The 26,443-nt window shown below is 41.1% G+C and overlaps 1 protein-coding gene across 4 annotated transcripts in view; it reads left to right on the top strand.

Moving 5' to 3' along the window:
- The window catches only part of LOC121279613 (zinc finger SWIM domain-containing protein 6), a 190,209-nt gene that overhangs the window by 137,426 nt on the left and 26,340 nt on the right, over positions 1–26,443 (top strand). For 3 of the 4 annotated variants that reach the window (XM_041190783.1, XM_041190798.1, XM_041190807.1), the window contains 6 exons: positions 10,656–10,835; positions 13,512–13,688; positions 13,934–14,080; positions 16,104–16,247; positions 19,322–19,582; positions 22,574–22,709. In XM_041190783.1, the coding sequence (XP_041046717.1) occupies positions 10,656–10,835; positions 13,512–13,688; positions 13,934–14,080; positions 16,104–16,247; positions 19,322–19,582; positions 22,574–22,709 (1,045 nt within the window). The remainder of the gene's footprint in view (positions 1–10,655; positions 10,836–13,511; positions 13,689–13,933; positions 14,081–16,103; positions 16,248–19,321; positions 19,583–22,573; positions 22,710–26,443) is intronic. The other variant, XM_041190789.1, reaches the window with a different exon arrangement.

The following is a 26,443-nucleotide window of genomic DNA, read 5'->3' as shown; positions in this document are numbered from 1 at the left end:
ATGGTTGGACATTAGACTACTAACAGGGACAGTTAGCACTGCTGCATCTGAGACAATGTTCAGGAACTTCCCAGAGGCTTCTGAACCCTTCCATCAGTCTCAAATGAGGTTCAGAAACTTGCACTGTGTGAGGAAACAGTCCCTCACCTGTGATTTTCCCCAAATTGGCCAACTAGTGGCCAGAGCTTTGGCTCGCCGTCCAATTAAGGATAACAAGCAGACTCTTGAAACTGGAGGGCCAATAGGAGGCCTTCCAGCTTGAAAGCAGCAGCAGGATGTCATTGAAGGTAAGTGAGTGAGAAAGGGCATCCCAAAATAGAGGTGCCTCTCTCTAACTTTTAACGTTAAATTTGAATTTGAAGTTTAAAAAAAACCCCTTAAGCCAAGCCGCCAGTGGGTGATGGGTGCAGAGAATCCCTCCACAAGACGACCTGAGGTGACTGTTGTTCCCAGGCGGGTAGGGAGGCCCTCTAAGCCTGCCTGGACCACTGGACTTCTGATCTGCCTTTGGGAGGCTGCCACCTGGCAGTGAAATTTTCCCTCACTGTCTGTGGGTACCTGGGAGCTGACGGGAAAATCCAAATCAGCCTCTTTCAGTCATCCTCAGTAGGACTTCAATTACTCAAGTGACAGGTAGCTCTGCTGCTTCCCCTCATCCTGCCTCTGGAAAAATGGCCTGGGGGCAGGGTGGAGCCTGGGACTCGGTATGCTAACCAGTGGCGCAATTTTTGGTGGCCATCCGTCTTTCCCAGTGCCAGCAGGGACAAAAAGTCCTGCCCAATATCTAAAGCAAGTTCCTAAACTTGTAATGCTACCTTTTGACTTGATTAAGAGGAGCTGGAAAAGAGGGATGCGATTACTTAATAACATTCATGTTGAAGTTTCTCCAAAGTGCTGTGGCTGGTTTTCCAGCTCATGGCTGCTGCGATATTGCTGGCAGGATGGTTTCCATATATTATTTAGTCTACCTTTTAGGTGGCTTTGATTTTGTTGGTCAGGACACTAGGAAGCTCCCTGCTCTTTGCTACTGGATATTCTAAGGTGGCACTTCGTGGGCTGTTGGTTTAAAGTCTCATCTAAAAAGCAATATTAATATTTAAATATCATTTGACCTATTGAAGGTCAAATTGACCTATTGCTCAATTGAGGAAACCGTTCCAAGGCATTGAACAGATGAAGGGAGGATCACTACGTGGTTTAAAAACTAAAAATTCTAAGTGGTACAGAATTTTTTTTTGTAGCTCTTGAGGTTTGAAAAGTTTTCCACACCTGATCTAAAAGGTAAAGAACTCACTGAGTTATTACTGCTTGACCATTTTCATCTGTTTTGGTCACTGTATTACTCCTTTACAGTTCTTGAAAACTATTTGACTTCTGGGTTCATTGGCACTGACTCACTGAAAGAGATGATCAGATGATTCTTGGTCATGTAAAACCTTTAGGGTGCCCAAGTCTGAATAACTCTTAATGTGTGTGTCTTTTTTAAAGCGAAACCCCTCTTGCCAAATATGTTTCTTTCTCATATGTGTCCAGTTGCCTGCAGTTGGGACTCCCATGCCTTGCAACACCCAGTGAAGCTGGGAAGTCTGGCAATCCGCTAATGCTACTATACAATTAGATGCGGGGAGGAGCATGGCAGTGACCCAGGGTGGCTCTACATTTCAGGTTTCCATTTTTTTTCTCCTCTGCCTTGCAGGATGGATGATTGCTGGTGGGGTTTGCCTGCCCCATTGTGTGGTACATCACTATGGAGCTGCATTGCAATGTGTCCATCCAGTGACAAAGATTGTCCTCTGCATTCTGAGCTCCTCATTGCAGCAGTAAATTGTGCTTAAACTCTGGAATTGACAGCTTCAGGCCCGGATCCTCCGAGGAACAGCAATCATCATCAGATTGCTGCTCTGCTCGAATATTTCCCCAACTTGGCGCTGCTCAGCTTTTCTTGCCAGGTCTTCTGAGCCCAGCTTTACCAGAAATGCAGAGCGTGGCGTCCATCGGGGAGCTCTGAAGTGCAGCAGAGTTGAGTGGGGGCAAGACAGGACATGTCCCCTTTTTACGCTACGAGCTGCCATATGGTAAGTTTAAAGGTCCAGTGTGAATGTTAGTGAGTGGATGAATGAGTGAATCGGTTGAGTGGCAGGGTGGGTAGGTGGTAATTGAGTTGGGGGGAGGGCATCAATGTGTATGTTTGGGGGTCCATTCTGGAGTTAATCAGGAGTTAGACTAGGAGTCTTCTGTCCAACATTTCCTGGGTAACGATTCAGGTAAGTAAGTTGGAACTGTCCAAAGCCTCCGGCTCTAATTCAGAGTCTGAGAATTTTGCGGAGGGTCCTGGAGAGCAGGGGAATTACCCATCGGAAGTTGAAACTTTCCGGGCAATTCCCATGTAAGTCAGTGTGTCAGGATTTCCACAGGGTCCTGACACTCACCTCTGGTCATACGTCTGGTCTCCAGCGACCTGGAGACCTAAAGATTTGGGCCCATTTTTATGAGAACCCAGGGTCGGAATTGCATAACATTTAACAAAAACACTTTTACTGATTACTTTTAAACTAACAGAATTCTGCTGCTGCTTGCAAAAAATGTCAATGTTTTTAAAGGAGATATTTATGGGATTGAATCGGGATGAGAATAGAAGTATACAGTATTACATAGATAATAAACAGATGGTTAGAAAGTCTGTAAAGTGAGGCATGCATATGTATTACACATATGGTTCAAGTCATTTTTTTTTAATTGCTGCTGAGTTGTCAGAGAGTTTGCCAGTGTTGTAAGGCCTCACTGCTTGGTGGGAAAATTGACATTCCTGAAGGAGAATTGGTCATTTTAAAAAAACTCTTCAATCTTATTAATTTTCTGCTAGAATTGTAAAAGTTTGGTGTCTGATGCATTTGAGAAAACTTAGACCAAAAGAAGGCTGCAGCTATATTATGGAATAACAATGAAGCTTGGACCTGGGGGAAGAAAAGGAAGAAAATTGCATATTTTGCCAAAAAAAGTGATGCAGCCTTTCTCCTGGAAAATTTGCAGTTTTGTTTTTTGAGTTGTTGGTTGCTGCCATAATGGGTTCTGCAAGATCTCCCCGTTTTGCGTGCACATATTGCACAATAATGAGACGAATGAATGACTGGTTAATATGTTTTGGTATTGGCTAGGATATTGAAAGTACTTTCTGCTCCTCTTCAAATAGTACCATGGGATCCTTTATGGTTAGATAAACCTCCCTTTAATGCCTCATATTTGAAGGGTGGCAGAGGCACCCAATGTCTCTTGAGGTGATTATTAAATGTTGAAATTACGTCAAATATGGGCCGTGCTTGTTTCTTCCCCAATGCCCTTTTATTAGCAGTCAAGACCTGGAGGCCTAAGTCCTGGCTTGAAGGTACAAAGTCTTATTGCTCAGAAAAATCTCTGGTTCCCAAATGAATACTATTGCTTGTTTTCCCCTTTGAATTTTAAACTAAACTTGTATCTAAGAATAAAGACACCACCATACACTAGTTTTAATTGTTAAATTAATAATGTTGGTTTATAAATAGAACAAAGATTCCATTGTACTCTTGGAGTGAATTTAGTCTAAATCTCAGCAATGTTGTGGAGCCAGGCTGTTTGTTTTAGTGTACATTCATACTTACAAACACATTTGAACAATGAGAAACCTTCTAAGAAACTTGCTACAATATCATCTCTGCTCTGTGCTGTGTTGAACCTGTTAACTTTCTAAACAGTAATAATATTTCTAAAAAATATTTGGGTGTTGATTCATGAAGTAAAGTTTAGCACATTGTACTACGCCATAGAATTTGGGTTTGTATTCATAGCCAAAATTCTCAACATTCTGAGCTCATGGTTGTGATAAGCACTTGGGGAAGGTGCCGCACATTATGATTGAGGCTTGCCTCGCCCTCAACTACTCTCATGCAGCTCCTGGTTACTTACAGCTCAGCATTAGCAGAAGTCTGGGAACATGTCACCCTAAAGACCGAGGAGTGATACTAGCTCTCAAAGAAAGAAAAATACAAGAGGATATAACTTTAAATTATGAAGCAGTCAGGGCTGAAGGAAAGAAGATCTTGATTCAAATGACAAATGAAGAGAGCCCAGTAATTGTGTGCAAGAGCATTACTTTTCCCAGAAGTAAAATGCTACAAGAGTGATTTAATAGCAATTGCAATCTTGTAATGTTTCCCTTCGATAATTGTTCTGAGGTCAGTTGGGCAAAATCTGTGAAAAGATAATGTGGCTATTGACCTTAATCCTAGTGCAAAGTGCATTGAAATCTTCTGTTGTGAATTGAATAGGTTCTTGCCTAGGGTGGTTATGTCTGTTGATCCCTTAAAGCTCAGTGCTTTCTGGTCTATATGTATGGGGTCCATAGATAGCTTGGAAATCAAGTCAACCTTTTCAGTGCCAGCTCAGTGACTTGAGGCGAGGTAAAGTTGCTGCTCTGTGACTGGTGTTATGATTCTGTGCAATAACAAAAGGTGACACATAGACTGCAGAAGTGAATAGGCTTTCCATGTAAGCCGAATGGCTAGTTTAACTCTGTGCTAGTGACAGGATCACATTGCTTCAAGGCTCTGCTTTGGAATTAAATGCTGAGCACTGCTAGATACCAGGCATTGCAGCGAAGCTGATTTTTTTTTTTTGTCAGCAAATGGGATCTGCAAGTTAATTGGTGTTTCTGCAGGCTTCTGGCTGTGAAATGAAATTGGAAGCCCTTTAGCCACATGGAAAAGCAGGACCTGAATACAAATGTCACAAGTCACTGTCAGAAGCCAACTGTGAGACGAACACGTTTCCAGTCTGATGTTAGACCATTTATTGATTTGAATATGGGGATTACATTTGAGGCAGAATGCCCCATTTGCCATTATAAGAAGATACAGCAGTCTGATGTCCTTATGGCAAGATAAAGAAGAGAATCATTTAAACCTTATCCTTTTGACATAAAAAATAAACCTTCTGTGTTGTGACAGGATTGGGGTTTTCTTGACAAAACTGCTAGTAAGAGTTAAAAGAAAAAAATCCTTCAAAATGTTACTGCAAAACAACCATTTATTGCTTTAGTGTAGTATGAAAGAATCATTATACTTGTCATTCCTAAAGCCAGCCATAATTGGAGCAGCTACTGTTATCAAAGCTGGGCTGTTCTCATGACAGCCTAATAAAGCTGAAACTGTTAAATTAAATCCCTGATGCTTAATCTGATGAAACCACTGAGGTAGAAGAATATTAGATGAGTGTCTGCTATTTTTCAGAGTGATGGACCCCCAAACAGCTTGTCAACACACCAAGATTACAATAACAGATTTAACGGCAGACTAACTCTGTCCTAACAAATATTGGAAACTCCAGCCAAGATCCCATCTTCAGGATATATTACCAAATACTCCTTCATTTTCACTTGCTTTTTATTTTAACTGTAAACTGTCTTTGCTTTGTTTGAAGAGTATTCATTTATTTCTATTTTGCAGCATCACTTGAGAAAAGCATTTTACGAAAAGGGCAAACCATAGTTCGATTCTGTAGACAATTTTGAACCTAATTTAAACTATTATTAATCTAAGTCTGTCAATTCTCATCTTTCTTTGTCAAACAGCTGGTTGGCAATTCAGGTAAATTATTTCATTTGGCATCATATTTGTTTTGTCTGCAATTGCCTGAAGTTCCCCACTGCCTTCCCTGCTTCTCCCACATTCCTCCCATCCCCCATAACTCCAATGGATAAAGCACTAATAAAAATATTTGTGTGCACATGTATCTTACGTGAAGAAAAATATGTAGTGCAAGTCTTTTAATTTACTTCAACCTGGGTAGTTATTAATACAGCATGTGGCCTGTTTTCAACAATTGAAAGAAGTGTAGTTTGGGAAAGGGCAATGATTCCCACTTGTCATAGATAGCCCAGGTAATCTATTGCATTAATCAGGCAGCCACTGTAAAATGCATGGGGAGTGATTAAACTATCATACACAATACAATCAGCTTGAAGCAGATGTCAAGACCAATACATCAAAGTTTAATTCAATAATGGAGTGAATTAGGGCAAAAAATAAAAACATTCAGTCGTCTAAGGACCCTGAGTCCATAGCACCCTGCTTCATGACTGTGTTTTCTGTGCTGAGGCTGTATCCTCTCAGAGGCTGCCTGCTGCACATAATTGAGCTTTGTCTTTGAAAAAAAATGTAAATGTACAGTCACCCAGAATAGTAATAAGTTGTTAGTGGGCAGTGTTTGCCATATTTCAGCTATATCCTTCATGTGGTTATGAGAGATTGGATATAGTGCTCTGAAACCTTTGTATAACCGGTGTCAAAAGAGACATAGAGTTGTCATCAGAATTTTGCATAACTGAGGTGACAAAAATGTTGCTATTAGCTCATGGACTCTTGAGTTAAGCCTCATTGCTGCAAGCTCTTCAGGATCAACGTGATAGTTCTTCTTCATGTTGAAGCTTCTCTATCCATGTATGGAACTTTGACTAAAAGCACAGGAGAAGCTCATTGCTGAGTGTGTGCCCCTTATTGTAAAGAGGTGCCATTGTGACATGATCAATGCGAGCTAAGCCTTTGACCTCATATCCTCTCCATCATTGTGGCTACTTATAACATTGCCTACCTTCACTGAACATGCCCGATAAACTACCGAAGCCTTTGTACTTGCCTTTGTCACCTTCAGACTGTTTCAGCTCATCCAAAACTCTGTTGCTTGTGTCATGTCCTATGTCAGATCAAGTCCATCATATCTGCCCTTGTTGATCTACATTGATTCACTGTTGCCCAGCATCTTAAACACAAGGATGAAGTTTTTAAATTTAAACCCCCTCCCTTTACTTGCCACTCTGTGACCACCTCCAGCTGCACAGCTGCCCTTTCTTTTTCATCTCCCCGCTCTCTTTTCCTTTCGCTCGACACTCTAATACTACCCACACCTCCAACCCATTGTCTTTCTGTTTTCAGTTGTCTACCCTCACTCTCTGGAATTCTCATCTAACCTTCTCCACCTACTGCTTCTTTAGGAATCTCCTTTAAAATACACCTGTTTGATCAGGCTTCACTCATGTCACATAGTTTTATTTGTGTATGCCTGATATTAAAAAAGTAGAATTTTTAATTGTCAAGTAACCTAGATGTGGCTTATAGAACAAGGCACTACCAATGGTGAAAGAAGGGGGGGGGGGCATGATAATTCAGGAAATATTTCCTAAAGTATGGCTGGTTTCAAGTAACAAATTGACAAATTGCAGAATTTTATCTTGCCTGTGAACTTCATTGGAATTTATTACTGCTCAAATTAAAGGTTTTTAAATTTTAAAAATTCTCCTGTTTTTGTCAGAATATTTGCTTTCTGAGTCTTGTCCTCTTGGTAACAAAATCTGAACTAGCATTTCACCAGAGCTTTCCTATACATCACTTGTAATTTATTCTTACTGTTTCCCCAATGGCATTAATATTAAATTGCATAGCACTGTGTGAGTTAGCATCTCGTTATCTAATGGGAAACATGATATTTGCATATTTGCACTGAAGGCTCTCTTATGTACCAGTCAGTCACAAGTTCAAATTCTCTGTAAATTATCTTGGATATAAAGCTAAATGGCATGGTTAGACTTGGGTTACCTAGGGCCACTCAGCAACATTATAACTAAGAATCAAACAAAACATTTTTTTCTCCAGAATTATGCTTTATATTGAATGATCAAAATCAGTTGGCTCTATTTAGTCATTCCCCCATTAATACAATGATACTGTGAAGAAGCTGTTTCTTTTTCTACTCCACCTCTTTTTGGGCAAATGATGTATATTTTAGCCACATGTAGGCTGCATTAGTAATTGCCGCATGGTTACAGCAGTCCATTTGAATTTCTGGCAGTTGTAGCCTTAAATAGGTGTGCATTATCAGTCTGTGATCTGCACATGGTCGGGTGTGGATTAATTATTTAGAAGTTTGTATGTTGTGGGGGAAGGGGTTTGCGCAAAGTGCTGCTTCATCTATTTCCCTGTCTTTCAGAATTGAAACTTATACATTTGTTTCACTTGGTTTTAATTGCAAGCCCAAATTGAGCTGCAGACTCCTAAAGCTTTCTGCATTGGATGAATGCAGGGTTTTTATTGATAAAAGTTTGCTTGCTGATGCCTACATGCCTTCACACATATGTGAAAGCACTCCTCTGTAACCAGGCAACAGCTCATGAAAGTCATGTTTTAAAAAAATAGGTAGTTTAGACCTTGTTTTGAGCCATGTCATGTGAGGTCGATTGATGGCTCAAAAAATGTAATTATGATATTTAATGTTAATTGCATTATTTTCCAGATCTGTATTAAGGATCCAGCTAGAATACTAAATTATTCTAGGTATATATAATCCTTGTTCCTTTTGAAATGCTATAAACTCATCTGTAGAAAGTCACTTCATTGTATGTGTTATAATTTCAAACTAAATTTCATGTTTTCTACCCTTTTGGCTTCACCTCATGATGAGACAGGCATTGGACATTATCTAAGTTGTGAGAACCAAATCAAAGTGTTTACATCAGCACCACTGTGATCCAAACAAAATATCCTTCAAGTAAAGATGGACGTTTCAAACAAATAAGAATTTGCAATTGTAGACAGTTGGAATACGTTTTGAGCTAGCAATTTTTCTTTTGCCTTTTTGGAACTGTTCAATTTTTTAAAAAGATCTTGATTATAAGTGTCAACTATCTCCCGTTTTTGGTTGATTTGGCATTTTTATCTTTTTGCTGCTGGAAGCTGCCTGCTTGCAAGAGCTGATTTGTACCAGTACCTGATGGGAGGTTTCAGAGGACCATCCAGGCTATTTTTAAAATTTATTTGTGGGATGTGAGCATCACTGGCAAGGCCAGCATTTGTTGCCCATTCCTAACTGCTCCTGAGAAGATAGTAATGAGTTGCCCCCTTGAACTGCTGCAGTCCATGTGGTGTAGGTACACCCAGAGTGCTGTTAGGGAGTTCAGGATTTTGAGCCAGTGACAGTGAAGTATGGCATGTGGCTTGGAGGGGAATTTGCAGGTGGTGGTGTTCCCATGCATCTGGTGCTTTTGTTCTTCTAGGTAGTAGAGGGTCTGGAAAGGGCTGTTGAAGGAGCCTTGGTGAGTTTCTGCAGTGCATCTTGAAGATGGTACACACTACAGTCACTGTGCATTGATGGTGGAGGAAGTGGATGTTTAAGGTGGTTGACGAGGATGCCAATCAAGCAGGCTGCTTTATCTCAGATGATGTTGAACATCTTGAGTGTTTTCTGGAGCTGGATTCACCCAGCCAAGTGGAGAGTACTCCATCACGTTCCTGACTTGTGCCTTGCAGATGGCAGACAGGCTTGGGATTCCAGAGGTGAGTTGCCTGCCACACCCTCTCACCAGTTCTTGTAACCACGGTATGTGTAAGGTTGCCCCAGTTAAGTTTCTGGTCAGTGGTAACCCCCAGAATGTTCATGGTGGGGGGTTGACGATGGTAATGCCATTGAATGTCAAGGGAAGATAGTTAGATTCTCTCTCTCTTGTTGGATATGGTCATTGACTGTCAATTTTGTGTCCTGACTCTACCCTCTGGAATCCCTCGTATCTGGCTTTCAAACCCTCACTCTGCACGGTTTGGTTTGGAAACTGAGCAGAACAAATATGAAATCCTGATCCATCTATGTTGATGCTGTTGTTTTCTCATCCTTCTTCCCTGCCATCCTATTCTAGGTAACACTGCCGCTGAAGGTGAGCGGAGGTAATGTTTTTACCTGTTTCCTTAGTTTGTTATTTGGAAACAGTATATCTCAAAAACTAATGGACTGATTTCAACAAAATGTGGTACACGGGGTATGGCCCAAGGAAGAATTGTTATTTTTTGATGAAGGTATGGATCCAGATCCTAAATTTTTTTTTAAAGAATCCGTTAACAATGGGAGATGTAGCGAAGTAACTTTTTTTGGAATGAAGTTGATTGTTTTAGAATGATGTGGGTGGTCTCAGTTGTTGTGGAATTTGTCTCAGCTGTCAAAATGTGAACAGAGTTTTCAGAGCAGGCTGTTGGATGTGGATTGGCCTGAAACCTCCTCAGTGAGATGAAATCTCTTAATAAAATGATTTATTTTTTCAGCTTTGCAGTTATAGAGCTTCAACCAGGCAGGGAAAAGCCTTGCATTTATGGGACAAAAGATTAGCCAGAAGTGCATAAATGTTATAATGTAGTTTAACATTGAGTTAACACAGTGTGGTGGAGGTGTGTGCTCTACTGAGTGCCCTCTTCCATTGTTGCTAATGTAATGCTTTGAAGAATTAGATTTTCTTTTGGTCTTGGTTAGTTTTATTCTGGTAATTCACTCTCCAAAATTGGTATTTAAATAGCTGGTTTCTAAACAGTATCTTTTTTAAAGTTACAATTCCATTACTGAAAAAATTTTATCATGAGTTTATTTCAATAGGGAAATGAGAAATGGCAATATACTTAAATACACACCCATCTGCTCTTATACAGATTGGTTGTATGACGAGGGACTCCTTCCTCTGGATATTTATTAATACCGATGAAAATTCAAATTTATAGTTTGTTTTCCAAAATCTTCATGAGCTGTATTTGGAAAGCATTCTGAGATTTTTAATGCCATCATTTTAATTTGTCTGTCCGCTTTTGGATTCCTAGGTGCTCTGTGGATGTGTATAGTCTTAAATCCCCATTGCAAGCCTGAACAGAAAGCAGGCTGGCTAAAGCAGCTCAAAAAATGGAACTGTATTGATGTTTGTCCCTGGGAGGATGGAAACCATGGAAATGAGTTGCCCAATTTAACCAACGCTTTGCCGCAGGGTGCAAATGCTAACCAAGGTGAGGATTAAGTTAAGGACTTGTTCTTCAGTCAGCTATAATACAATTGGGCTCTTTCTTTGATGTGCAATTGCATGGTGATTATTGGTGGTGGTGGGGGGGTGGGGTTGGCGGGCGGAGAATGCAAATGGAGTGAGGCTGAGAGGCTTCTCAAGGGCAATTGAGGATGGGCAACAAATTGGCCTTGCCAATGATGCTCACTTTCCATGAAAGAACGAAAAAGAAAGTTATGAGTCAAATCACAACTCCTTTTCCTACAGTACAGTAAATTACGTAGAGATCCAAAAGAGGTGTACAAAACCATGGAAGGTTTTGAAAAAGTAAATGGGGGAACAGGTATTTTCATTGACCAGTGAGTCAGCAACTGGAGAACTTAAGTGTAAGGTTATCACCAAAAGGGAGTAGCTGGAATAATTTATTAAAACATTGGGTTATGACATGGAATGTACTCCCAGAAACAGGGGTGGAAGCAGGATCCAGACTAACTTCTAGATGCAAAATGGATAAATATTTGAAAAACTGAGGTTGGTGAAGGAATGGGAAAAAGCTTTATTTGAATAAGGAGTTACAGGTCATACTCTGATGCAAATAATTCCTCAGGCTTATAAGCATGCTGTGATAGCTCTGCTGGTGCTTCAGCAAGTTTATCCATTGACCAGCTGAGATGAACAGACCAAGAATGTCCCAGATTTGGCCTCCACTGGGGCACTGGCAGAGATCACCAATGAACATTGGTGAGTTAGTGTAAAATTGACTCCCACTCCAGCTCCTGATAGTTATCCAGAAATTCCTGGATTTGTGTCCTCTATTGAAAACTGGATTTGTGTCCTCTGTTGAAAACTGGATTGGATCTGTACAAGATGCCCCTAAAATTAAATAGCTCCTCAAGTGATGACACTGGAATATTAACTACTTGAGCAAGTTCAGGAGGGTTCCTGGAGTCTATGGAAAATCTACTCCAGCAAGGAGTTGGTTTGTTTCAACGAGACATTAGCAAAGAAATTTTAAAAACACGCCTGACTTTAAATCATTTTTTTAATTGTGTTAACTTTCAGTTAATTTAAAATTTAGCCAAATTACAAGGGAAATAATTTTATTTAAGATCTTTTTTGATTTTTGTAATTTTAAAAATACAATTCTGATGTATGATTGTTGATGAGTTTGGCTCTTATGATTAGGCTGTGATATGTGGGAGACCCAGCACTTGAGCAGTCATGTGATTTTTATAGTGTCGTGTGAGGTGACTTTCATGCCATAATCTTTCACAAACCAAACAAAGAATTCTTACATTCAGTAGAGGCAGATCTGTGATTTGGTGGACCCCTTGATAATGTGAAATCTGCTCAACTTGTAGCTGCAGAGAAACAATTACATGCACGTTTTATCAAGTTGTCATTTCCAGCTTTCATTTTGACCTGCACAACTTCCCTGATTGCTTGGAAAGCCAGTGTGTGCAGGTATAAAAACATCAAAATTGGAGTAGACCATTCAGCTCCTGGAGCATGTTCTGTTATTCTATTAGATTATGGCTGATCTGTATCTCAACTTCATTTATCAGCCTTTGTTTCATACCCCTTGATATCCTTACCTAAAGAAAATAATCTATCTCGATCTTGAAATTTTCAATTGACCCTGCATCCACAATCCTTGGGAGGAACAATTTTTGGATTTTCACACTCCTTAATTAGAAAAATTGTTTCCTGATTTCACTCCTGAATGACCTAGCTGAATTTTAAAATTCTGCCCCCTTCTCCTTGATTCCCCCACCAGGGGAAATAGTATTTGCTCCATTGAATGCTTTTAACATTTTAAAGATTTTGATTGGAAGGGCTACGTACAACTAAAGGACCACTTGTGTATTTTTCTAATCCAACCCCCTTGAAATTGGGACTTACATTTTATAGCCTTTTTGATTACTCTTTGCACTTTTCTACAGATTTTGTGATTTGTGTCACAACAGTATTTTGCTTTTATCTTTGTAATTGTTGTACCTAGATACCCAAATCCCAGAGATCCTCTACAGGTCCTAGTTTATCATCATTAGGAACTATTTTGATTTGTCCTTGTCCAATTCTAAACTGATATCACACTTTCTCATGTTGAATTTGATTTGCCACAGTTGCCCACTCACTTGGTCTGCCTATGTACTTTTGTAACTTCCTGCTTCCACCCGTGTTGCTTACTGTTCCTTCTAACTTGGATATACAGCTTAGTTCCCAACTTCTGAAGAACGTTCTGAAAGAAGAGTCATATAGGACTTGAAACATTAACTGTTTCTCTCTCCACAGATGCTGCCAGACCTGCTGAGTTTTTCCAGCACCTGGTTTTCCTTTTAGTTCTTAACAGAGGTGTACCTTTTACATTACAGCACTGACGTTAAGGCCATTATGGCTAGCAATGCTATAAGAAATAACTTGTACTTATATTGTATCTCTCAAAACACCCCAAGCTGCTTTATGTACATGTATTTTATTTTATGTATGAAAGTTTGGTGGAAGAGCTCTGCATTATATTCTATTCCATCTATATGTGTGTGACGCACTTTGGCATGTATTTAAGGGAGGGGTGAATATACCACCATGTGATTTGCTGGGCATTGGGTTCTCCTATGAGCTGCTGCTGCTATATATTTTTTAAATGCACACAATTGATGTACCTTTTTCAATTCGCTGACAGATACTGCAAACAGGCCTCACCGGACTGTGTTCACACGAGCCATCGAGGCATGTGATCTCCACTGGCAGGACAACCATTTACAGCACATTATTAGCAGTGACCTCTACACAAACTACTGTTACCATGGCGACAGTGAAAATTCACTGTTTGACTCTCACGGGTGGCCCCTATGGCACGGTAAGTGACTAAACCGGAAAGACTTTTGCATGTCTTGTTCCTTTGTCCAGTTTCTATGGCATTGGGGGAATAATTGGAGGCCTGGCCATGAATACAGTGCCTGTTTCTAACTGCTGGTTTATAAATATGGAGTTTCTGCCACAAATATCTCTTTTGATTCATTGTCAGATAGAGTCGTCACACAACTTAATGTACTTTTTCTTCTTTTTACAATTCTCTTTCTCTGCACTCCCTTGGGATTTTAGAGCACGTCCCTACAGCTTGTGCTCGGGTGGACGCGCTGCGATCTCATGGATATCCCAGAGAAGCCTTGAGACTAGCAATAGCAATTGTCAATACACTGAGGCGACAGCAACAAAAACAGCTTGAAATGTTCCAGGCACAGAGGAAAGGTAAACAGGGGAATGTTGTGAAATGCATATTTCAAATGTCCATCTTTGCCACAACTTCATGTTTTGAGTTACAAATGACCTCCGATGTGACTGTGACCATTGTAAACTATCCTCCTTCGTTCTACTCAACAGCCTTTGACATGATCGAGCACACCATCCTGCTCCCAATGCCCCACCTCCATCATACAAAAACATTCACTCCCTCCACCACCAATGCACCGTAGCAACAGTGCATACTATCTACAAGATGCACTGCAGGAATTCATCAAGGCTCCTTAGACAGCACCTTCCAAACCCACGACCACTACTATCTAGAAGGACAAGGGCAGCAGACACATGGGAGCACCACCACCTGGAAGTTTCTTTTCAAGCCACTTACCATCTTAACTTGGAAATATATTGCCGTTCCTTCACTGTCGCTGAGTCAAAATCCTGAAATTCCCTCCCTAACAGCACTGTAGGTGTACCTACACCACATGGACTGCAGTGGTTCAAGAAGGCAGCTGACCACCACCTTCTCAAGGGCAATTAGGGATAGGAAATAAATGCTACCCTAACCAGCGAAGCCCACATCCCTTGAATGAATAAAACAAAATCCAATTGGGTGGGACTGCCTTTGCCTGGCTCCATTCTTATCTATCTAATCGTCACCAGAGAATTACACACAATGGCTTCTCTTCTTGTTTGCACACTGTTAACTCTGGTGTCCCCCAAGGATCTGTCCTTAGCCACCTCCTATTTCTTATTTATATGCTGCCCTTGGTGACGTTGTCTGAAAGCACAACATCAGGTTACACCTGTAAGCTGAAGACACCTGGCCCCACCTCAGCACCACCTCTCCCAACCCTTCCGCTGTGAGAATTGTCTGACATCCGGTACTGGAGAAGCAGAAATTTAAATGTTAGGAAGACTGAAGCTGTTGTCTTTGATCCCTGTCACGAACTCTCTTCCTTAGCCATAGATTGCCTCTCTCTCTCTCTCTCTCTCTCTCTCTCTCTCTCTCTCTCTCACTCTAGAAACAGCCTGAGGCTGAACTAGCCTGTTTGCAACCTTGGTGTCATATTTGAACTTTCAACCACATACTCTTCTGTCAACAAGATCCCCTGCCTACAACTCACTAACATCACCCAACTCCACTCCTGCCTTAGTTCATCTGTTGCTGAAATCCATGCCTTTGTTCCTCTAGACTTGCCTATTCCAATGCTCTCCTGACCGACCTCATCTTTCACTGTACATAAACTTGAGTTCATTCAAAACTCTGATATCCTAGCTCGCACCAAGTCCCCTTTGCCCATCACTCTGCTACTCGCTGACCTACATCAGCTCCCAGCCAGTCGGTGCTTCAATTTTAAAATGCTTATCCTGTTTTCAAATCCCTCTGAGGACTTGTGACTCACCCTCCCTGTCCCTATGATCTCCTCCAGCCTTACAACCCTCTTGGATCTCTGCGTTCCTCCAATTCTGGCCTCTTGTGCATTGAGAATTTTAACCTGTCTTGCTACCCCTCTCTGTTCTTCTTTAAAGCACTCCTTAAAACCTACCTCTTTGATCAAGTTTTTGATGATTTGCTGTAATATTTCTTTTTGTTGCTCAGTGTCAAATTTTGTTTTGTGCTCCTAGTTAGCATCTTGGGACATTTTTTCCACATTAAAAGTGCTTTCAAATGGTTTGTCGTTTTGTGACAGGGCTCCATTTAATTAATGTTTACTTTCCAACTCTTGAGTTAAGTGGATGTGAAGAAGGTTGTCTTTTACACTGATCCCCCGTGGATACTAAAGGAGACCAATTGAAGCCTCTTGTGTGCCATGTATTTAAGTGAATAATACAAAGCCACACCAGTTCAGATTATAGTATAATCAAAGCAAAATACTGTGGATGCTGGAAATTAGAAATATTTCAGATTATAGTATAGTTCAAGTTGAAGAACATCAAAAGCTTGTATTGATGATGTCACTATTTTGTAGAGTTAGAAAATGGCTCGTTAAGAACACATACAATTGATTGTTTCCACATAAACACTCAGAGTTTTTTCACAAAGGAATCACAACAATAACCAACCTTGAAGGCTGGGTAGGTCACCCACTGGACCCTATTGGCTGTCTCTTCAGCACACTAATGGATGCTTGCAGAGTGGATGATGAAAATTCTGGATATTCTGAATTTACAGGTATGTGAAACTAAATCAATGTAGAATCCATTTGTTTTCTCTCTCAATTTATTTTTAGTGCTGGGCTTAGACAATATGGTGAAATGTTGCCCACCATTGGTTTGATCTGCACTGACATCAGGGTGAAGTTGAAGAAGCCCAACACCCCAGAACATAAAGGACATAAGAAATAGGAGCAGAAGTCAGTCGTACATCCGCTTGAGTTGTCTTCACCATTCAGTCAAATCACGGCTGAACTTCTGCATCAACGCCACTTTCCCACTGTATCTCCATAGCTCTTGAATCCCTTGGAGCCCAAAAATCTATTAATCTCAAGTGTTGAATATATCATCGACTCAGCATCTATAGACTTTGAGTTAGTGAATTCCAAAGATTCACAACCCTCTGAACAGTGCTCTGCTAGTTACACCCTGCCATCCCAATAATGGCCTGTTCATTCATCCTCTGTTTCCTGTCCAATAACTGATCCTGTATTCACACTTCCTGCCCTGTGCATATTTCCGAAATGTAGATGATATGTTCAGGATCTTTGAATCTGCATCTAAGGGTTTTCTGGCTTTAATCTCTCTATTACTTCCTCATACAATCTGCCTGATTTTACCAAATCATCCAATCTGCTCTATGGCCTTGACTTCTCTTCAGCCATGTAAATTTACCCCTATCTGAAGCCTCCTCCTACCCTCGCTTTATTAATTTAAAGCCTTATTTCATACCCTAGTTATTTGATTCATCAGGACAGTGGTCCCAGACTGGGTTAAGTAGAGTCCATCACAACAGAACGGTTCCCTGTTTGCCCAATATAGGTGCCAGTGCCCTGTGAAGTGAAACCCCTGCCTCCCAAACCACTTCTTCAGTCATGTATTTAACCCTCTAATCTGTTTGACTCTCTGGCAATTTGTGCTTGGAAAATTCAGAGAATATTACCTTGAGATTGTGCTTTTTAATTTTTAATAGTTCCTTAAACTCGTACAGCAGAACCGCTTTCTTAGTTCTATGATGGTCATTGATTTCTACATAAACCACAACAACTCGATTCACCCCTCCTTCTCCAAGTTCTTTCTCCAGCCACAAGGAGGTGTTTTTAACCATGGCAACAGGCAGGCAACACAGCTTTCAAGACTCCTGGTCACAGCTGGAGAGGACATTATCCATCACCTGACTATACTATGCCTTACCATGACCACATTCCTCCACTCCCCTCACTTGAGTGGCCTTCTGTGCCACAGTGCCACAATCTTTTTGCTTATTCTCCCTGCGGTCTTTGTTCTGATCCATACCGGGGGCAGTTAGCACACACCTGCTGGACAATGACAAAAGCTGAGGCTCTTCCACCATCGTGTCTGCGATCCCCTTACCTGTCTGAATTGCAGCCACACTCTCCTGCCCCGATCACTAATCAAATGTAAACCACTACCTAACTGAAGGGACGTGGCTGACTCCTGGGTCGAAATGTCCAGCTAATGCTTTCCCACCAATCCCCTGACTTCCTGATACATTGCAATTTCTGCACCTTGGACACCAGCTCCACAATTCTGAGCCAAAGTTCCTCGAGTTGCAGACACTTAAAACAGATGGAGTTGCCTGGGATCATTCTGCAGATGCAGCATGCTTCCTGGACTGCCATCTCTATCTAACCTTGTTTTATATATTTAATTAAAGTTTTATGCAGTTAATTCATTTGGTTTATTTTTAGGTTTTTAAACTAATTTAGCCAGCTTAAATGATTAATTTAATAAAGTATTAGCTGTATGTTCCTAGCTTTAAATACTTAACTGCCTCAAATTTATACAAAGCACCACCAGCATTAAGGTAAAAAGGAACACCACCTCCCCGCTCTACATCAAATACCCACACTCAATTCTGTTTATAATGCACTCGGTTAACATTGCAACCTGTGGTTATGCTCCTTCTGAATATATAGCCTGTAAACATTAAGAAAGACCCATATTTATATAGTGCCTTTTATGAGCTCAGAATGCTCCCCAAGCAGTTTGCAACCAGTGAAGTACTTCTGAAGTGAAGTCACTGCTGTTAGTTCCCACCAGGCCCCGGTCTTCAGCCAGGCCTTTGGGAGGAGGGTGGCGTGTAGGGTGGTAGGGAATGGGTCTGATCTGATTTTATAACTGTTTGGCAATTGGGTCACAAGTTCCTTGGACAGGAGTGTGTGTGTTTAGTTTTTCTTTCTTTTTTCACCCTTTGGGGTCCCTCTAGTGGTCTGATAAAGAAATGACTAAGTCCGATTGACAGAGATCTGAATAGCTGCCCAGCTTCAGTACTTCAACCTTATGGCATCTGTGCTCCCAGATTACACAATATTTTTTCATTAGGTTCAGTTCTGCATCATCATCCTATATGAACTGGGATTGTTAATAACTTGAATCAAGTTTAAAGTTAGTCAGTTGCTTGATCAGCTGAGATGGGTGAGAATAATGACATTTGTAAGTTATGAAAATTGAAGACTTGCATGAAATTTTCTTTGGTCTAAAATACTGATCAGCATTTGGGGGCAAAAAATGTAAATGCTCTACTTTGTGAATAAGGCAAGAACACCAATGCTAAACTCTTCTCGTGCATGCAGTTGCTTTTTTGAAAAAAAAAAACACTTTTGTGGTGCTTCCACAAATTCCTTTTTGCATTCCAGCTCTGCCCTATTTTCACATCAGCTGCTAGCTATTTCCTTTGCTCAAACAAGCTGCTTCCTGGCTTGTAAACAGCTGATAGGTGGTGCACAGACTAGCTTGGGTGAATGAGCCTCAATTATTCTTCAACTTATTTTGGAATATCACTCCCTCATCTTGCACAATTGTTGGAATTTTTAAAATTTGTTCTGATATGCTTTTATTCCTTCCTTTCCTGGGGCTGCTGAGTTGTGCTCGGGTATAACCCCATGGACACTGAGGCCAACAATTGTAGCAACCCTGGCTAAGATCAGTTAGCTCAATACAGGCTGGGCTTAGTTCCATGCAATGCAGTTTGCTTACCATTTGAAAAGTATGTTATGGTTGGATTTTAAATGGGTTTTATGCAATACGATAGACTTAATGTAATCCTGTGTGATTGTTTCTATCTCACAGAAACCATGGGGCAGTTGAAACTGCTGGAGTACCAACATCTACCTGCCCACAAGTTCCTGGAGGATGGGGAATCTTATTTAACACTAGCTGTTGAAATAGCCCTGATTGGATTGGGTCAGCAACGAATAATGCCTGATGGCTTGTATGCCCAGGAGAAAGTGTGTCGTAATGAGGAGCAGCTGATTGCAAAGCTGCAGGAGATAGAATTAGATGACATGCTGGTGAAAATTTTCCGAAAACAAGCAGTCTTCCTGTTAGAAGGTAAATTAACTTTAAACTACTTCAACTTAATTCTTACCATTGCTGCTTTGCTGGGTATAAACTTAATGTTCTCCTTCAGTCTGGTTTGCCAGAGCACCTCATCTCTATCCAACATCACCCCTTGGAGCTTGTGCTGAGATTGCAAACTTACTGCCGGGTGAATAATGGAAACAAATACAAATCTACCCCTTCTAACATACTGGAATGTCCTGGTTGTATCGTGACCTTGGAGCTAAACAAATAATGGCCTTTTGAGTGATAGCAAATTGATTGCATTGTGTTCCTATTCTCTTATCCATGAGAGGGATTGTGCAATTTATTTGTTTTAAACATTTTTATGTTAATTATCACTTTCTCAATTACTTTTGACTTATTTTTCCCTCTGGAAGAGAATTCGTTTAGAGGAATTTTCAGGACAAAAGAGGGAAATAATTCACACAATTCTTGTCTCCGTAAATCCTGATTGGTTAATCTAACCGGAGCCAGGATCATTTAACTATCTTACTGCTTCTCACTTTATCCAAAGCACTACAATTGTTCTATGTTTCAAAAAACACCTATTGTTCTGCAGTCTGTGTTCAAAGCTGCATCATCAGGAGCACTTTTTTGAGATAGCACAGCTCTATCCCTGGCTATACCAAGGCAGGACTTGCAGCCTGATATGCTCATACAATGAAATCTCAAAAGAGTGTTGATGACTCCCTGCCTGAAGGAGCAAAGAAGAAGCAATAGCCAACTCATTCTCCCATGTACTCCGGAGGTGTTAAAAGATAGGCCTAGGAATAGATTACATGCCTGCCTCCTTCAGGTGCAGAATGGTCTCTGGGACTGGTGGGAGAAATGAAATACATTGGTACTTGTCTTTACAGGCATGCATTAAAGAAAGAACTTGCATCCTCAGGAAGTCGTGAAGTGCTTTACAACTTTATACGGCTATAATGTAGAAAACATGGCAGCCAGTTTATGCAGAGCACAATCAGTAATGGTTCTGAGATAAATACTGGCCAGGCCAATGAGAGACACCCCTCCTCTTGTTTGAAGATTGTCATGGGATATTTTACTCCACTTGAGAGAGTGGACATCTCGTCTGAAAGACTGTTGAGGGTGTATGGCAATCTCCAAGTGTTGGCAAAGGTTATGTGCTCAAGTACCTTGTGTATGACTTCTATTAAATTATTACATGGAAACAAAGTATAAATAGATTTTACACTTAATGGCTGTTATTGGAATTAAATAAAACACCAAAAATATTCTTTTATTTATTTGTTCAGTTTTCATTTTTAAATCCTTTTTTCCACAACCTCCACCCCCCCTACCCCGCCCAGCCATTTGTCACATGTTTTTATGTTTTGTTTTCACAAAGCCCTGACCCTTGTTCTGCCAATAACACATTCTGCTCTTACCTTTTATGCCACTATCAGCACCTTCTTTACTCCATTGACACTTTGTCTCACGTCCATGACATCTTTGTCAATCTGTCCTTCAATGTCACCTATCCCTGACCTTCTATCTTGTTCCATCTGCTCCATTCCCCCTTTAACAGTATCAAATCCATCACATTTCTACTTCCCTTTAGCTTTGAAGAAGAGCCATATAGACTTGGAATGCTAACTCTGTTCTTCTCTCCACAAATGCTGCCAGAACTCCTGAGTTTTTCCAGTGTTTTCTGTTTCTATACCAAAAATATTTGTTTTTTTTGATCAAATGAAGCTTAGCGTTATACCTGCTTGCTTATTCACTAACACTGTTTTCCAGCTATAACCTTGGATGAATAGGCTGTGACCTCTGCAACTTCCTTTAGTATCTCTCCACCTTTCAGAAATGCCTTCCCATAGGTGGGCCAAGACTTTAATCAACTAGAATCTGATTTTTAACTCACTCAAAACTGATTCACTGACAGTTAAAACCAGGCTCCTTGTGCCCTAGAAATGGTGGAGGTCAGCATACATGAGGTTAATGTAAGTCCCATCTGTTTTTAAAACAAAAACAGAATTACCTGGAAAAACTCAGCAGGTCTGGCAGCATCGGCAGAGAAGAAAAGAGTTGATGTTTCGAGTCCTCATGACCCTTCGACAGAACTTGAGTTCGAGTCCAAGAAAGAGTTGAAATATAAGCTGGTTTAAGGTGTGTGTGTGGGGGGCGGAGAGAGAGAGAGGTGGAGTGGGGGTGTGGTTGTAGGGACAAACAAGCAGTGATAGAAGCAGATCATCAAAAGATGTCAACAACAATAGTACAAAAGAACACATAGGTGTTAAAGTTGGTGATATTATCTAAACGAATGTGCTAATTAAGAATGGATAGTAGGGCACTCAAGGTATAGCTCTAGTGGGGGTGGGGAGAGCATAAAAGATGTAAAAAAAAAAGGAAGGGGGAAACAGAAAGGGGGTGGGGATGGGGGAGGGAGCTCACAACCTAAAGTTGTTGAATTCAATATTCAGTCCGGAAGGCTGTAAAGTGCCTAGTCAGAAGATGAGGTGTTGTTCCTCCAGTTTGCATTGGGCTTCACTGGAACAATGCAGCAAGCCAAGGACAGACATGTGGGCAAGAGAGCAGGGTGGAGTGTTAAAATGGCAAGCGACAGGGAGGTTTGGGTCATTCTTGCGGACAGACCGCAGGTGTTCTGCAAAGCAGTCGCCCAGTTTACGTTTGGTCTCTCCAATGTAGAGGAGACCACATTGGGAGCAACGAATGCAGTAGACTAAGTTGGGGGAAATGCAAGTGAAATGCTGCTTCACTTGAAAGGAGTGTTTGGGCCCTTGGACAGTGAGGAGAGAGGAAGTGAAGGAGCAGGTGTTGCATCTTTTGCGTGGGAATGGGGTGGTGCCATAGGAGGGGGTTGAGGAGTAGGGGGTGATGGAGGAGTGGACCAGGGTTCCCGGAGGGAGCGATCCCTACGGAATGCCGATAGGGGGTGTGAAGGGAAGATGTGTTTCCATCTGTTTTTGACTTGTTTGTGTAGTTGTTGAGGCTATCATTTGCTTTCCTCTGTAGGTGGGCCCTACAGTGGCCTGGGTGAAATAATCTACCGAGAGAGCGTTCCAATGCACACCTTTGCCAAGTATCTCTTCACATCTCTCCTACCTCATGATGCTGAGCTGGCGTACAAGATTGCACTGAGAGCGATGCGGTGAGTATTGGCCGTTACTGCAGCACCATTTTTAGCATTGCTGGCATGTTCACTTAATTGGTTGATCTTTTAAACGGCTTATGTGTCCACGACTCAGTCCACTGAATGGCTGCAGTAAGGGAAAAGAGAATGCTGTACTTGCACCTCACAAATCCAATCTGCCTGTCAGGTCTGATGCTGCTGTTACAGAATCTGACTCTGTTTGAGGTGGATTGTTGGCAGATTCAGAAAGTATTTAATCACAAACTGGCCTTAAACGAAACCTCATTAAATTATTCATAACTACTGAAAATGAGATTTTAGTGAATGTGTGAATAATAAATATGCTATAATAGCTTTGATCTAGACCTCAGGATATCTATGGTCAGAACAATTTCCTTAGTTTGGACCACTCCCCACCCCAGCCCCAATTATACTACCCATCATCCAGGCATTGACTACTTAATAAACAGTGCTATTTACATTCAACTGTGCTCCTTAATAATAGTGAAGCAATTGTTTGCTTTGTCATTGCAGTGACTACGCAACAGAAATAGTAATGTATATAAAAGGTTCGTATAACTTAATTACACCAAAAATTCAGTTTAAATGCATGTAATTGTGAATCAAATGCGACATTGGAATATAACGAGGAAATGAAAACTCCCAAGGCCGACACTATTTCATCTATCTTGATGAATTGAGAAGCATGGACTGCACCAGGAAACCAGCCAAGGAGATTTATACCTTTTTTGGGTTAGATGCTGCTTAGCATCTATATATAGAAATTTGTTAATCACCTGCGCTGTCACATGCTCTTAAAGGAGAAAAGGGAGGTACTTTTTCACTCCTACCCCTGCACACTGAAGTTCCAGACATGTGATCCTGATTTAGTAATTTGAGTAAATTGGCTCATTTCAAACACAAAAACAATCATTGCCCTGGAGATGGAAATTATACCTGTGTATATGAGCACTGCCATTTTCTTATCCAGCCAAGCCATTTCTTTTAATCTTAGCAGCTGGTTAGTATTTGTGATTGAAGCCATAGTAATAAAAACTTACTGAATAAGAAAAGAAAATCTGAGGATGTAAGTAGAGAGATCATCTGAGTTCCTGTTATACTGGGCGAATAGCTTCCTGAACAGTTTATAAATGATTAATGGAATCTTGCCCTATTACATCTGTGGCCTTGTGGATAATATCCTTCAAATTACTGGCCTATGCCAGTAATGGTACTTTAGGTACCATGTTGTGATGAGTGTGGAGGGGTATATGTGTCATAAGGCTGTAATAATTCCTTTGGCATCATTTTTCCTTGCATACCAATCTGCCTGCGCTGAGTTGAACCTTTTCCCAAAGTTTCCCACAGTATGACCCAAGTAAAGTCATGTGAGTAGCAGCCATTATGTTATCAAACCTGCTGTGGCCTTCAGTTCGGGTGGAGGTGGTGTTCATTTGTAAATGAGCAAAAGGATTTTACGGCCTAGTACCTAAATCATTAATAACTAATGTACGCGCAAGGACAGCAGTATGTTTCCAGTCCAATGAGAAAGGAGGCATTGCTGGGCCTGGTTCTTGGGGATGAGGTGGGCCAAGTGGATCAAGTGTCAGTAGGGGAACATTTAGGGGGCAGTGGTCATTGTATCATAAGGTTCAGGTTGATTATGGAAAAAGACAAGGCACAATTCAGAAGAAGAACAATTAAGGAGGTGAAAGAGAGCTTCAATAGGATAAGGGATCTAGGTCAGAAGAATTGGAATCAAATTTGTTGCCCTTCTCCTTCTAAGTAGTCAAGGCTGTGGGTTTGGAAAATGCTGTCAAAAAAAACTTGGTGAGTTGCTGCAGCACATTGTGTATATCTTACACATTGCTGCCACTATGTATAGATGGTGGAGAGAATGAATGTTTAAGGTGGTGGATGGGGTGCCAATCAATTGTACTTCTTTGTCCTGGATGATGTCAAGCTTATAGAGTGGTGTTGGAGCTGCACTCATCCAGGCAAGTGGGGAGTATTCCATCACACTCCTGACTTGTGCCTTGGAGATGGTGGACAGACTTTGGGGAGTCAGGAGTTGAATTACTCACCTCAATTACTAGTTTCTGACCTGCTCTCATTGCCACAATATCTATATGGCTAGTCCAGTTCAATTTCTGGTCAATGGTAACCCCCAGGGGGATGTTAGTGGTGGATTCTGCAATTGTAAGGGCATTGAATGTCATAGGGAGATGGCTGGATTCTCTTGGAGATAGTTAGTTAGTTATTACCTGGCACTTGTGTGGCACGAATGTTACTTGAACTTCTCAGTCCAAGCCTGAATGTTGTTCAGATCTTGCTCCATTTGGAAACGGACTCCTTCAGTTTCTGAGGAGTCATGAATGGTGCTGAACATTATGCAATCATCTACAAACATCCCCACTTCCAACAACCTTATGTTGGCGAGAAGATCATTGATGAAGCAGCTGAAGATGGTTAGGCCTAGGACTCTACCCTGAGGAACTCCTACAGCAACCTCCTGGTACTGAGATGATTGACGTCTAACAACCACAACCAGCTTCCTTTGTGCTAGGTATGACGACAACCAGTACAGAACTTTCCCCCTGACTCTCATTGAGTTCAATTTTGCTAGGGCTCCTTGATGCCACACTCTGTTAATACTGCCTTGATGTCAAGGGCAGTCACTCTCACCTCACATCTGGAGCTCGGCTTCTTTGTCCATGTTTGGACCAAGGCTACAATGAGGTCAGGAAATGATTGGCCCTGGCAGGACCCAAACTGAGTGTGTATGAGCAGGTTATTGCTGTGTAAGAGCCACTTGATAGTACTTTACGAATACTTTGCACCCGTCTTTACAAAGAAAGAAGTTGCCTAGGTCATGGTGAAAGAACAGGAGTTCACACACTTAAAGGGTTTAAAATTGTAAAAGAGGAGGTATTGGATAGGTTGTCTGTACTTAAAGTTGATAAGGGCATCACGACCGAATGAGATACATCCTAGAAAAATGAAAGTTGTGAGAGGAGAAATTTCAGAAGTAGTCAGCATAATTTTTCAATCTATCTTAGACTTGGGGTGGTGCCAGAGGACTGGAGAATTGGAAATGTTCGATCCTTGTTCAAAAAAGGGTGTAAAGATAAGCCCAGCAACTACAGGCCAATCAGTAAATCCTCGGTGGTGGGAAAGCTTCTAGAAATGATAATTCAGGGCAAAATTAATAGCCACTTGGGCGAATGTGGGTGAATTAAGGAAAGCCAGCGTGGGTTTAAGGGAAAATTGTGTTTAACTAACTTGCTTGAGTTTTTTTAATAATGTAACAGAAAGGGTTGATGAGGGTAATAACATTGCTGTGGTGTACATGGACTTCCAAAAGGCATTTGATAAGGTGCAGCAGATTTGTGTTCAAAGTTAGAGCTCATGGAATAAAAGGGACAGTAGCAATATGGATACGAAATTGGCGGACTGTCAGGAAACAGAGTAATGGTGACTGGCTATTTTTCAGGTTGGAGGAAGGTTTGTAATGAAGTTCCCCCAGTGTTGAGACCCTTGATCTTCCTGTTATATATATTAATGACCTAGACCTTAGTTTACAGGGCAAAATTTGTGGATAATACGAAACTTGGAAGCATTGTAAACCATGAGGAGGATAGTGTAGAACTTCAAAAGGTCATAGACAGGTTGATGCAATGGGCAGACAAGTAGCAAATGAAATTTAAAAAGTGAATTGTGAAGTGATTCATTTTGGTAGAAAGTACGCAGAG

The sequence above is a fragment of the Carcharodon carcharias genome, chromosome 1 (genome assembly GCF_017639515.1).
Source record: "Carcharodon carcharias isolate sCarCar2 chromosome 1, sCarCar2.pri, whole genome shotgun sequence".
NCBI lineage: Eukaryota > Metazoa > Chordata > Chondrichthyes > Lamniformes > Lamnidae > Carcharodon > Carcharodon carcharias.
This window is presented reverse-complemented; position numbering and strand designations above follow the sequence as displayed.